The sequence below is a fragment of the Gallinula chloropus genome, assembly GCF_964237585.1.
Source record: "Gallinula chloropus genome assembly, chromosome: 19".
Lineage (NCBI taxonomy): Eukaryota > Metazoa > Chordata > Aves > Gruiformes > Rallidae > Gallinula > Gallinula chloropus.
Genome location: NC_140104.1, coordinates 10,869,509 through 10,883,860, shown reverse-complemented (window position 1 = coordinate 10,883,860; position 14,352 = coordinate 10,869,509). Strand labels below are relative to the sequence as shown.

Below are 14,352 nucleotides of genomic sequence, written 5' to 3'. Positions count from 1 at the left end.
AGCAAAACCTCACAGAAAGTGAGGACAAAATAGATGGCTGGTGTTTTGCTCTGCCCTGACGGGAATGTGTAACCTGCTGACACTTTCCATAGGGGCAGGGAGAAACAGCCTTAAAGGTTTCCTCAAGGGGAATAATCTCCTGTGAATTTAGAAAGGGTAAAAGCAATGTGTTCCTCCCCATGATGTATGGTTTGGTTTGAATGAGCCCCATCTCTGCCCTGTGTTCTTTTTGAGTCAGGTTAGCAAAGTGGAGTTGTTGGTTTATGCACAAAGCATGCTGATGTCTAAATGGGGCTGATACATTGTCTGATCCCACTGCATCTTTCTAGGTAGCTACCAGTGTGGCACTTATCACCTACCCTGCTGAGCCTTGAGCTAGTGCCAGGAGCAGTCAGTGGAGGAGCTGATGGGAGATACTCACATGTACCTGCCTTGCTGGTTCAGATCCCGGAGCTCTTCCAACTTATTCAAGGGACAGGAATCTGTTCCTGTGCTCTGTTCCTGTCCCCGGGGCTTCACGGGGCTTCATTCATGGTGGCTGGCAGCATGAATGACCCAGAGTGTGTTCTGATGTGTGGGTTCAGGGCTCTGGGGTTTTGAGTGGTTTTTCCTACCATAGCAGACAGTTTTTCTTAGCTGTCAGTTCACCACTGTCACTCGTCACTTCTGAGTGTCACTCACAGAATCACAGAATTACAAGGTTGGAAAAGACCTTTAAGATCAAGTCCAACTGTTCCTGTCCTATGCTGACCCATATCCCTGAGCACCTCATCTACCCGTCTGTTACACACATCCAGGGATGGTGACTCAGCCCCCTCCATAGGCAGCCTGTTCCAGGTCGGTTAGAGGCATCCCTGCCAGCCCTCCTGTAGAGAGGTACAGGGAACTCCAGAGCACCTTCCTTTCCAGGGTCTCACACCACTCAGTGACAGTAACCCTCACAAGCTGCTCTGGGGGCAGGAAAGGCAGATGAAAGAAAAAAAACCCCAAACTTCCTTAAGGTCACCCAGCAAAGTCAGACCCAGGTACCTTTCCCAGGATCGATGTGTCCCAGCCCTGCCTGCAGTCACAAAGTTACGTCTCTAAACAACGCAGAGATGCTAGCAGAGTGCAAAGGGAAAACTCAGTCTCCAGTAAGCCTCCATGGGGACTGGGGAATTGTTTTGTTTGCTAGACTAGCACAATGCTGATGTTGCTCGTGGTGAATGTCTTCAAGGTTCTAATCCTTCCCGGCCACTTCTGAGTATCTTTATGAAAACCAGGCTCTAGATAGCAAGGGTTAGAATACCTCTTCATGAAACCCTCAATGGAAAAAGTGTTGCTCTTTTTCCCTCTCCCTTCCCATGCATCGATTTGCTTCTTTTCATAACATTAAGTGCTGTTCATATATGTGTACCATACCAGCAGAGTCCTGTGTACGTATGGCTAACAAATATTAGTCCTGTCCCTCAAGAACTTTTCTTGAAAAGCAACACCCCGGACTGGATCCAGTCCAGTGACAAATGTGAGGCTCTTTGTGCAGAGACAGCTGTATTTAGGCTGGAGCTTTGTTACAGAAGTGTCTGTATTGTAATTGTTTCGCTCAGTAGCAGTGTCAAAGCAGCTGCAGCAATAGTCGTTGCCTCTTGTGTATTTTGCTTCCCTCCTTGCACTGTAGATGTTAATATACATTTGTGGATTCTTGAACTCATATCCTTAATGTAATCCTAAATATCCATTTGAATGGATATTTCTCCCATTTGAAACGTGCTGTTTTATTCTTTGTTTGTGTCCCCTCCATCTTTCCAGTCAAAAGAACTACAGATAAAGAAGCAGTTTCAGGATACATGCAAGATCCAAACCAGACAGTACAAAGCACTGAGAAACCATCTGCTGGAGACCACGCCAAAGAGTGAACATAAAGCTGTCCTCAAACGGCTCAAGGAGGAGCAGACCCGGAAGCTGGCTATCCTGGCTGAGCAGTATGATCACAGCATTAATGAAATGCTCTCTACACAAGCTGTGAGTCGCCTCCGAGGGACCCAGGGTTCCTCAGCCAAATAGGGATGTTTGCATTTTAACTGATCTGTATCCTGACAGCAGGCTGGCTGCTTCCTTGCTACGCACGCCCTGCCCCGCACAGTCGTTCCTCTGTACTTAAAAAGCAGCATTTAAATGCAGAGGAAAAGAAGTACTAATCCCCTTGGGCAGGTTGAAGTTGAAGCTGCTGTTGCAGAGATGCAAAATGATGCATCTGTGTGGGCAGTGGACTGCTTTTGCACAAAGTCTGACGACATAACGGTCCCTGATGGAGCATCGTTAACTAATGTGCAGCTTGCTGTCTGAACTCACTCAGGCTTTGATTTGTCGATACCAACCAAAGCATGTCCCACTGGTGGAAGGTGCTCATTGAGTCATGGAAGAGTCCAGAGTTTGAACTGTAAATCTGAAATAACATTAAGAGTGTTGTGAAAGTTCTGTGACTCCTTCTTTAAGAGATTCCTTCTCGAAGGAATGGCCACATGAGCGATGCTTTGAGTCCTCACTGCAAACCAGTGTGCGCTTTTCTTTGCACTTCTTGCACATTGTGTCCTGCTCACATCACTCCCTACAAATTTGATGCTGCAAGGCAGGGTAGCTGGCTTAATTTGTGTATGGGAAGGTTCAAAGTGCAGTAGCACACTGCTTTTAGGTTTACATCATTATATGCATTCACCTGAAGTCCTGCATTGGCAGGGACACGGACTTCAGTCTCCCACGAACAGGTAATTGGTTAATCCAGTTGAACAGAGCATGAGATCTTCTCTTTGCCTCTAGCAAAAGCAGAGCTGTGGATGTTAGCACCTCCAGCAGTCTGGTCTCTGCAGTATGGATCGCGGTTCCTGAGGAACCACTGCTCATCAGCATCGCTTGCATCGGTGCTGTGGGCTCACTGTCACCAGTCTTTGTCACTGTAGGTCCTCTGTTCGGTGAAATGAAGTACAATAGAGACCAATTGTATTGCTGAGAAAACAAAGTCCCATCCCATTCTCTCCCCGTCCCTGCAGTCCTCCCCCGGAGTGTCATGAGTGGTTACCCCATAGTGAAACGCCTCTATTGTCTGTCTTTCCCAGCTGCGTTTGGATGAAGCACAGGAAGCAGAGTGCCAGGTTTTGAAGATGCAGCTGCAGCAAGAATTGGAGTTGCTGAATGCATATCAGAGTAAAATCAAGATGCAGGCAGAAGCCCAGCATGATCGGGAGCTGCGTGATCTTGAACAGAGGGTATCCCTCCGTCGGGCCCTCCTTGAGCAGAAGGTAAAGTGGGCAGGCGAGCATCATTAGCATGCTCCCTGCTCTGGATCTTAAATTGTGCTGTCCTTACCTACAGAGAGAGAAATTGCTTTTACCTTGCTGGATTTGGGTATTTGTCTCTCTGGGGTGGTAGCTCAGTGACACATAGCCTAAACTTTCTGCCAGCTCAGCTGTCCTATGTGAGCAGCTTCTGGCTGGGTTAGAGCTGTTTGAAGCGTGCCAGAGGGAGCCGTGCCTCTCTGGGCAGAAGGCAGAGCAGCCTGGCCTGTTCTTTCTGTCTTTGAGCTGCAGATGAGCTGCCCAGTGACAATAACAACCGAAAGCCAGGGGATTGTATTGATGTTTGCATGGTATCAGCAGGAGGTATCTTTTGGGAGGGAGCAAGGAGCAAAGTTTATTTGAGACCCTGTGTTTTGTGGTAGCAGTATTTTACTGTCTGTCAGTCTGTGGAGATGGAGCTGCCATTTACCTGGAAGTTGGGTTACAGAAATGGTGCTGTCTGCAGCATTTCCCTACATGAGCAGAAGTAGCCAGACCCACAAGCATGGGTGAGCTGCTGCTCCTTAGATTTCAGCTGTCATTGGCCACGTGTGTGTGAAGGTGCTCCCTGGTGAAGTGCATGCTTTTCTGTGCAGTGCCAGGTGTGCTGTGTGCAGAAATGTGTGAGCGGGCTACACAAACCCAGGCAAGAGCAATGCACCAGACCCTGAAACCCAGCCTTCCTCTTCCAAACTTTTTCCCTTTTCACTTGCCTTGTGGATGCTGGCCATCACAATTCACACCGTGGTTCCCAGCTTTGCTGCTTGGTGATTATTAAATCAGGGCAATTGCTCTGTGGCCTAGAGGTTCTTCACACTTCACTTCTCCCAGAGCCTGACAGAGACACATGCTGCTGGGCTGGTAGAGGGGCTGTGGTGGGAGTGAAGCTGCTCCACCTCACGGCCAGCCGAGGCAGCGTCTCCGAAAAGACAGCGCAGCCCTGTTGTGCAGTGGTCTCTGCGAGCAGACAGGGAGGGATCTCTGGAAGTAACCGAATTTATGAAAGCAGAGCTCCTGTGAGGCACTCGCGGCTGCAGTAGCTGTCTCTAGACCCCATCCGTAGGGCCTTGGCTCCTGTCGCATCCCTGCGCTGGCGTGCGGCTGCGCGCTGGGTGTGCATTGCCCTCTGGTGGCACACGCTGCCGGCACCTCTGGGAAGAAACCTGTGTCCTGGCGAGGCGGCTGCGCTGGGGCAGCGGGATGTGCTGGGCTGCGCTGCTCGCAGTGCTGCATTACAGGTTGAAGTGAAGCCAGTGACGTAGGGAAGCACACATCAACCGATAGCGACGCTGTGTGAGGCTGCCAGCGTGGACCGGGATTGAAGGGGAAGCACTTGGTGTCCGTAGTGGTGATAGGAAGCTTCTCAATGCTGCATCACTTCAAAAACCCATCAAATGAAGACCTAGCCTAATTTTTTCTGTGTGTGTGTGTTCTCTGTGTCCCTGTGTGACTACTGCATTAGAATAGCAAAAGGCTGGGTGGTCCTGCAGTTCCCATAGGTGGGAACCTTTATTTAGCAGTACAGGCTGTGCTCATGCATTGAACTCAGTCACAGATGAGCAGTGAGATCCTGTTCCTTGCTGGGGGTACAGGCACTTGGGGAAAACGTGTGTGCGAAGGTAGATGCATCCTCCCTTTTGCAAGGGTATTCTTTGGGGGGAGGGAGGTGTTCTGCTTCTCTAAGAGCTGAGTTGCCAGTGTTCAGGTGTGGTTACTTAGTGATGTCACCTGGTGTTTGCTTCTGTGTGCTAAATGAACCTGGCAGGCAGAGAAAGGGCAGATACAAGCGCAAGATGAATTTATAGTCACAAATATATACGTAGCCTGTGGCAAAGTCAGTCCCTGATGTTCAATAATAAACCAGATCCCAGGAGTTAGGGTGTGCACAGGACTCTGCTTCCTTCTCAGCATGGTGCTCTCTATTTTTGATGGTGCCCATCACCATAGTAACTCACCAGAGCAAACATGTCTGACTTAGGCTAAGGAGGCAGTAGCCAGCCCTGGCAACGCACAGCCTTTAAGTGCCAGTGACGCCGTACAAGCTATACCCCGGTGCCGTGGTGTTTGTGTTGCACCAGTAACAAGAGTGTCCCAAGAGTGTCTTTGAAAAACTTGAGAATTTACTCATTTCCTTCCCTCGTGCCTCAGACACCTCATCTTCAGAGTCCTGCATCCTGAAGTCATTTCGAAGTGATGTCTCTTTACTGTGGTGTGTTAGGCATGCCTGTCTGTGCAGCTCAGTCGCGCTAAGCCCTGTGTGTTACACCATCACAGAGCCTGACAACTGAGCGGCTGGACGTGCTGAAGACACTGTAGTTATGGAAAAGGAGGAGGAGGATTCTGCTTAGATAGCAGGACTGGCCAAAACGAGTGGAGCTAATGTCAGAGAAGGCATCATCTTCCTCTTCCGCCTTTACCGAGCCAGCTGACTGCTGCTTGGCTTTGAGCAGGAGTGAGCAAGGCCACTCTGGGGAGGGAGTGGGTGTCACTCACCTAGTGTGCTAAGAGCCAGGCCTGTGGGTAAGGCCATTTCTGAAAGCCCCAAATGGCTCAGGAGATGACTCACGCTGGAGTAGATTGTTTCCGAAATTCCAGATGAAATCACTTTGCATATTCCCTGACTAAGGCAAGCGAGTGCTTACAAGTACAGCGCTCTGCCCAGTACCTTCAGCACAGCCCAAGATAGCACCTCTTGGCTGCATTGCCACTGACAGCAGGGGAGATGCCAGCGAGCTGTGCTAAAAGTCTTGGCTGCTTCTTTTTACCCGTTTGGTCTTTTTCATTGAGGCCAAAAGTAGCTTTTTCAGTGCTGGCAAGGAGACAATGGAGGGATTCTTTGGTTCTCCACCTGACTGCAAAGATCTCAATAAGAAAGGCTTTCATCTCTGTCTGATGGGTGTCAGGAGGCCGTAGCCCCATGTTTGCTCTAAATAGAGAGCTGATCCCTGTGCCCCTACCAAAGTACCAGTGGAAACTGATTTGGAACAGTGCTACAGGGGAGAAATTGGAGTTGCCAGCTTACATATCATCTACCTAATAATCTGCCACACAATTCAAGCGTCGCAGCCTACTTTCTTCAGCCACACATCCTGGAGAAAGTATCAGGGTAATGAAATATGAGAAACCAATTTAGGAAAGGGGTAGATGGGAGGTGATAAACATGAGCTAAGAAAATTTGGGCAGTCAGTGTTGGAGAGGAAACTGAATGTGGGTTCGTGCACTGAATCCTGGAGAAAGTAGCAGTTGTCATTATTGGATTCAGCTCTGAACAGTGAAGGTCACATTAAACTGTGCTGGCAGGTATCTGACTGTAGAGGTGCTGTGCTTGGCTGTACCTAAAGGTGCTTTCCCAGTGGGCTTTTGTGGAAGCTGTACATTTTACTGCATCTTAAAAGATTAATCTGTGTCAAGCTGTTGGTATCACTGCAAACTTCAGCTTGACACCCCTAAAACTTCTGTAATCACCAGCAAGCAGGAACCAAGACCCTCCAACTGGTGAGCGCCGCACGTTGGCAAGCGCAGGGCGATGGGACTGACCCTTGTGTGTTTGGAACAGCTTGTGTGTCAGTGGACATCTGACCTAGATCCAGCCTCATGCAGGGGAGGTTCCTCGTTAGCCTGCTGTTAGAAGGTTTTGAGGCCGTGCCTGTAAAGGAGTCCTGCTACTACAGACTGTCTCTTCTTTTTTCCTTCCCAGATTGAGGAGGAGATGCTGGCGTTGCAGAACGAGCGTACCGAGCGGATACGAAGCCTGCTGGAGCGTCAAGCTCGCGAGATCGAAGCCTTTGACTCAGAAAGCATGAGGCTAGGTTTTAGTAACATGGTTCTTTCTAATCTCTCCCCCGAGGCGTTCAGCCACAGCTACCCGGGAGCTTCTGGCTGGTCCCACAATCCTACTGGGGGTGCAGGACCTCACTGGGGTCATCCCATGGGTGGCCCACCGCAAGCTTGGGGCCATCCAATGCAAGGTGGACCCCAGCCATGGGGTCACCCCTCGGGGCCCATGCAGGGGGTACCTCGAAGTAGTGCGATAGGGGTCCGCAACAGCCCCCAGGCTCTGAGGCGGACAGCTTCTGGGGGACGGACGGAACAGGGCATGAGCAGGAGCACAAGTGTTACTTCACAAATATCCAATGGTTCACACATGTCTTATACATAACTTAAACAATAACTGAGGGTGGCAATTCCACTGGAGCTGTCTGCCAACAGAAACTGCCTACAGACACCAGCCCAGCAGCCTCCTCAGTGTGGTGCTGACGTGTGGAAGCTGGGTGCACATGGAATATTGTATTCATTTTGTAAAGCATTACGTTTTGTGTTTACTAACTGGGATGTCATAGTATTTGGCTGCAGGGGTTGGGGGGTGGTTTTTCGTTTGGTTTTTTTTTTTGTTGTTGGGGTTTTGTTTTTTTTTTTACTTTTCGGAGGGTCTTGGGAGGGCATCTGAGAAATATATGCAATTAGTCAGAAGAGTTGGCTGGTGGTCATCACACTGACAGGACAGAAGGGCCTCAGACTGCCCTCATCGCACCATCCGTAGGAAGTCTGAGGGAGAATGGAGACCTCCTCCCATGTCCGTAAATTTCGAACTGCCACCCTGCAAAAACCAGGCGACCTGCCTTTAAACCACCATCCAGGGGAGGAACAGCTGGATCTTCTGTTCCATTTCTATTTGTCATTAAATTGGATACATTTCTAGGGTATTGCCTCTGCCAAGAGGTGTTTTCAAAGACTCGTAGGTGAGGAAGAGGGGTGAGAAGAGAGGCCGGGAGACACCAGGGCACAGCAAAGCCCTTCTACCCAAGTGCCCGCTCTGTGTCCTGTAAGAAGTGACATTCAGAAAGCACTGGTCAGCTTCCCAAGATCTGCGTTAGGCAAACCTGTCCGGAGAGAACAGGCTGGAAAGGTTTGAAATCGTGTTCCTGCCTCGGCGCTCCCTGACTGTGCTGCCGGTAGCTCAGATGAGGTTGGGCAGAGGAGCGTAAGCAATGCACTTGTACAGCTAATACTGTGACATCTCACTTTAGCTAAGCATCGGGATGATTCTCGGAGCCCAGCGTAGTCCTTGTTGCTCCACTCGGAAACGTTAGACTTTCAGCCAGTCAGTCTCAAATGCCAGAGGTATTTTGAAGGATGCCATAGTCACAAAATGCCATTGATCAGGTTTCTCATTATTACACTACAGCCACCGATTTATTACCTTTTTGGCTTGTTGCAATTTCCTGTTTACATGTAGAGTGTAGCCAACTGTTTAAATGTTTAGTTGCCACAGTGTACCAGGAGGAGCTGAGCCAATGACTTCCCCAGCTGATGACTAACCCACATCACCACTGTAGATCTTGCTGCATGTGAGGCTCCTTTTTATTCTTTTCGTTGCTGCAATACTTCACAACTTTTACAGTCCCTTGAGATGCTGTGATATTTTGGCAGCGTATCACACCCCGTGAGAAGGCACTACTTCCAGAGGCTCCTTGGAGCTGCTGTACTACTGAGAGGAAGCAAATGAGGTTGTGAAATGCATATGGTGGTAAAAGGGGTCAGGGAGTCTCGTTAACCGAATGACTTTACGGCATCGTGTCGTACTTCAGTGTTGGGAACTGGAGATGTCCCCGTGCTCTTGTGCCAGTGCCAGGGCGGTCTCGGGTCAGCCAGCGCTGGGGAAGGGGGGCGTGGGGGAAGAGCAGGTAGATAAAGTTTGGCTTGAGGCAAAGATTTCCGTCTTGGGGACTGACCAGCCAGGGTTCTTTGTAAATGTTTTCCTTGCACACTAATCATGTTGAAGAAAACACTAGCTGCTAACTCTAGGATTTGCCTTTAATATGTTTATAGGGCTCAAAAGCAAGGTTTTCCGAATGTGTTTGTCCATGTGACATATTTATATAGTAAATACTCTAGTGTCTCGCTGCTGTTCAGTACTCTCAACAGGGCGATGTTCTTTCGTTAGCTAAATTAACATCCACTCCCAACCCTTAACTCTCTGCCAGTGTCCAGTGAATCCAACTGGGATTTCTAGCATCTTGATGTAGCATATCACTCTAATCGAAGATGGAAACTCTACCAAATCATGTTCGAGCAGCCCCTTAGTAAGGAGCTTTGTAGTACTAACAGTGACAGAAGCCTGGGATGAGGCGGTGGTCCCACAGAGGTGATTCTGGTTGCCCCCTGGGGCACGTGGTGACCATGACCTGCCCTGTCCTTTCCTCTGCTATGTTTTTCATGTGGAATCGGATGGTTTTGGGGCCATTGTTTTGCATTGCGGTGTTGTTGAAACGCAGCAAAACTGATTCAGGGGAAGGTACCTGTATTTTCCTGGGGTTAGAAAGACAGAGATGAAACGAAAGGCCAAACTGGTGTTGGGGTTTATACCATGTGAGTGTGGAGGGTGTGCCCAGAGCATGGTGCTAACACAGCGTTTTGAAGTTCAGCTCCTCTATCCCAAATGGCAGCGGCGACAGCGGGGACGGGCTATACCCACCAAGTTCAGTGGGTTCATTCTTTTGCTTCTGTTACGGTTTGAATTTGGTCAAAGTCTCTGGCTTTTAAATTGAGCTACTTCAACAGAATTCTCTCAACCCATCTCTTTGTGTAATGTCGAGCATGACTGAATGCTGAATCCAAATGATGGCTATCCCATATTGGCTTTTTTTGTATTCAAAAAGAATTGTGTAGTAACCATTTTTACATGTATATCATGTGCAGACCTGGACTATTCCAACAAGTTAATATTTTAATTAAAATAGTTTGCAAAAACTGATTCAGATCAACTGGTCTAAATGTGTGTGTCCCTGTGTGTACGTGGGGGAAGGAGAGCTGTCCCAAACCAGCCTGATTTGGAGAGAGAATGCCCCGTTACGCAGCTGTAGCCAGAGGGGCTCAGGGTCAGGCTGAGCCTTGGAGGTCTACAAGGGAGGCCCTTGGTGTTGAGGATGTTCATGTATCTCGGGTATGCTTCTGAGATACATAACCAGGAAATAACACTAGAGAGACGCAAACACTCTGAATCAGTTTGCAAACTCTTAATTTTAAAAAGTAAAACCCATTACACGCCGTATTGTCCTCGTTGCAGTCATGCCCTAACTTTTGGTTTTAAAAATACTGTAACTTGTGGAAACTACTCCAGTACCTCAGCAGAGATGTGCTTCCACATCTTTCGTGTTCTTATTTAACACTGGGGAAAAACTCTTCTGTGTGGACTACTTTGCAAACGTCATTGCGGTGTTTTCCCATCACCAGCTTGACCCCTGACATCTTACTCTGTGGTTATTTTTCTCTCCCCTTTGCAAAGACCTGATGTTCTGGTGTAGTAGAGCCCGCAGATGGTAAAACCAGAGGAGCCAGCCTTTTCACCTCTTCCCCACCCAAATTTCTTTTTCCTTTGAACTAAAATCAGTGGAAAGGGACCACCGTGGGTTTTTCTCATTCTCCACGGTCCCAGGGAGTCAGCAGCCACCTCTCCCTCCCATGTGGAACGTTTACGTCCTTTCTTCCTCAGGCGCAGCGCTGAAACGGAGCCCCAGCTCTCTTTTCACCTGCGTTTCCTCCCAGCATGTGAGCTTCAAAGGGGTTGAAGAAATAAGTGTGGTACGATCCCGAGCTTGCCACAGAAAATTCCCTGCAGCCATTCCTTGCCTGGCTTTGGGGCCGGGCGGCCATTGCTCCCTATCCCACCCAGCCCTCCTGCTCCAGAAGAAGGTGCACTGCGCCCAGCTAGCTGTACCCGGCACAGGGTGCACCCTGCTTCCTCCTGGTTGATGCTGTTTATTAATTAAACACACATACCCTTTCCAGGGACAGGGGCCCCTGGCACTTGAGGCTGCTCTGCCCCCCCTCCCTCGACCCTGCTTACGTGCCATTTCTTGAGAGGCAATAAATCGTATTGTACCACTGTCTACCATTACTCTGTTGAATACGCACATCTCTCTGGATATATATATATGGTATCTCATTTGTATATATTTATATACTCTGTCTGTATGTGTGTGTGGGTATACGTGCACACACACCTCATGCTGTGCATTTCTGTCCGGGTGCTTCGGTTCCCCCCTTCTTTAGTGCTCCTGTTTGGGAGCAGAAGCAACCCCTGGGGCAGGGCTCTCGAGGGCAAGTGCACGGACATCTGCACACGCTGTGCCAGGGCTGAGCACAGTCACAAACCCTCACTTCAACACTGCCCTGTTAATTGTAGCTTGCTTTTTCTGGGGTGCAGGAAGGGGGGTAGGCTAGCTGCTATGGGTGTGCTGTGAAAGGGGAGAGCTCCCCGAGGGTACCGGCAAGTCAAAAGACGGCAGAGAAGAAAACAAGATGGTACAGCGATAGGAAGGCAGTTGAGGCGATGTAGCGATGTGCTGGGGAGGCGGTGTGTGGGCCAGTGAAGTGCTCAGCAGGCTGAGCTCAGAGTCCCCAGCTGCGTCTCGCCACGAGACATCACAAGCCCGGCACGGTCTTGGCACGCTGCACCGGCACTAACTTTTGGCACTGTGGAGTTGGAGCCGCCGCGGACTCTGAACACTGTCTGCCTTTGTGTGCGTCCCGTAACGAGAGCAGGTTGTGTGGGGATCCAAGGGGGAGCTGGATGGGAAAATGGGAGAGGGGGGTGTGTGGTGTGTGTACAGCACATGCACACACACACACACACACACAGAGATGCTTTTGGTCCGTTCTTTGTTCTGTGGAAGGTTGTGTGCAGTTACTCCAGTAAGCAGAGAGCAGCCTTGTCATCCTGCATGCTTGCTCTCTGTTCCTAGTAAATCCTTCCTTGGTCTTTCTCATGGCAAAGGGGCGAGTGCCATGCTGTACACCATGAGCTGCTCAAGCTAGGATGACCCTTCTAACCTTCTCCTTTGTCCTCTGCAGCCCCCACCTTACCGAGACATCTGGCAGTGTGGGGGAGAGATGATTCTCGCGTGTGTCAAGTCACAACCGTTCATCCAGCCGCAATATTTGCCCCGCAGGGAAGCCCACCCAGCTCGGCAGTGTGCCAACCAGGAGCTCTCTTCCTTCTGCTATCAGAGAAGTTGGAGGCAATTCCCCCTCTTCCCTTTTGCAAGGTCTCTTGAGGCATTCTTTTTAGGAGAGGCTTGGGTTTGGTTGGGACATCCTTACCCTTTTGCAAGGAGTAGTGTCGTCTTTAGCTGCGCTCCTGCCCCTGGGACGTTCCCAGTCCGGTGCTGGCTGACAGCGAGTTCAGAGCCACGGGCCAAGGATAGAGGAGTGGTGGATGCCCAGACAGGGACTCTGCTCAGCGTCCCTCTGCTCTGTTTGTCTCAGTTTGCACTTTTACAAGTTGATTAAGCCACAGTCTGTTGAGAAATACGCATGAGGCGCTTTGGAGGGTTGTGGGTCGCTGTTTACAGCCAAAAAACCCCAAAAAGCTGATGGATGTAGTGGTGGTAGTAACCATCGCCCTACGGGAGCGGTGGCAGCAAATAGCCCTGGCTCCTGTTGCTCAGCGGGTTCCAGCCAGCCAGGGCTGTGACGCTGCCTGCTGCACCCTGGCCCTGCCCTCAGCCCGGCCTTCACCGGCCCGAGAGGGATGTGGGAAATGGGATCTGCTGGCAGATGAGCACCTTAACCACTGAGCTGTGGGACTGGAGACTGGGGCATCCCCCAAAGGCTCCTCTGGGGTGAAGGCAGACGGTTTGGTGCCTGGCTGCTGGCTTTGCCACCCGTCTGGTGTCCTCAGAACATCCAAAAGCCATGTCCTAGGGGAAAACCAACCCAACCCAATGTGGGTCCCCCCTCTCCTTGCTTTCTCTGAGTGCACGTGCCGAGGCCAGGAACCAGTAACCAAGGGGGAGGGGGTGAGCCTTACCCCTGCAGATGTGAACAAACCTGGAGGGGAGGGGGGGGGAAAATCTTCCCCATCGCTTTGCCCCCCCATCCCCTGCCCTGCTCCCCACCCTCGAGTTACGGGTACCTCAGAACATGCACAGTTTGAAATTTTCACTGACAATTAGTTGAATTATTGTGAGTGAAAAGAATTGTAATTACCTGTAAATATGTAGGTAACAAATTGACCTAGTTTCTGTATTTTTTAAGTTTTTGTACTAAAATTTCTAGATACAGTCTGTGCCAGCTAGCAGAAAGCTACTGTAATTGCCAGTTGTAGTTCAGCATGCATCTAATCCCCGAGACGTGTCCGAGTGATGCTGTAAGGAATTGTGCTTCGATGTTGTGAGCTGGGGGGGGGGGGCCACAGCAGGCTGGGGAGGGGGGTGTCCTGGCAGCCCCTCTCCTGGGGACCTTAGCTTCCAGCCCTCGGCGGGGCTTTCCGCACTCGCTGCCGTGTGCCGTGGGACGGAGCGGCGGCTTCGGGCTTGTTCTGGGGTGGGTGGGGTGGGGCGAAACTCAATGGGAACCGAGTTTGGGTTCTTTGCTGCAGTTTAATACCACCGGCTTAAGTACTCTGATTTTCCAACCTCTCTGGAAATGTTGTTTTCCCCTTCGGGCTGCTTTTGTCTCAAACCCAAGAGCGTCTAAAGCTACTGGAGGAAAAACCAAAAAAAAAAAAAAAAAAGGAAAAAAAAAGATAAAAAGAGGAAAAAAAAATAATAAGACTTTGATTTGAGATCGTTGCCTGCTTTTAGTGCCAGGATCACCCATTTCTATGGCAACTCTGAGCTCAGCAGAGTTTAGCAATCAGCACAGGGTTGTTAACGAGCTGAAGTACGTCCCTCGCCGGCTGCTTTTTGCAGGGCTCTGGCAGAGCCCCACCGCAGCCGGTTGGTGGTGAGTTTGTGGGTGCGATGGTGGTGGTGGGTTTTTTGGGGGGGGGTTCTCAGTATCCCTATCCCGGCTGGTTTGCACCACAGGACCCGTCGCTAAGCGAGGGGTAGGATTCCCTCTCCGTGCTTCCTAGGAGAGAAGTTGGGACCTGTGCTCCTTGTCTTGTGGCAGAGGCTGTGTGTTGAGGATGCTTTGTGGAGCATCCCAGGAAAGCTGCGAGCGGAGGAGTTTTGAGGCCGAGCTCGCCAGGTCTGGGCATCCCGGAGGTGGTGGGGAGGGGGCAGGAGCTTGTGGGGCTTCAAGGATCAAGAGAAGG

General features: G+C 50.3%; 1 protein-coding gene across 2 annotated transcripts in view; it reads left to right on the top strand.

Moving 5' to 3' along the window:
* TAOK1 (TAO kinase 1) overlaps positions 1–7,470 on the top strand; it is a gene marked incomplete at both ends in the record, with an annotated part of 33,833 nt that extends 26,363 nt beyond the window's left edge. For both annotated transcript variants that reach the window (XM_084273327.1, XM_084273326.1), the window contains 3 exons: positions 1,789–2,001; positions 3,093–3,275; positions 7,009–7,470. In XM_084273327.1, coding sequence (XP_084129453.1) covers positions 1,789–2,001; positions 3,093–3,275; positions 7,009–7,470 — 858 coding nt within the window. The remainder of the gene's footprint in view (positions 1–1,788; positions 2,002–3,092; positions 3,276–7,008) is intronic.
* Between the last annotated feature and the right edge of the window lie 6,882 nt (positions 7,471–14,352).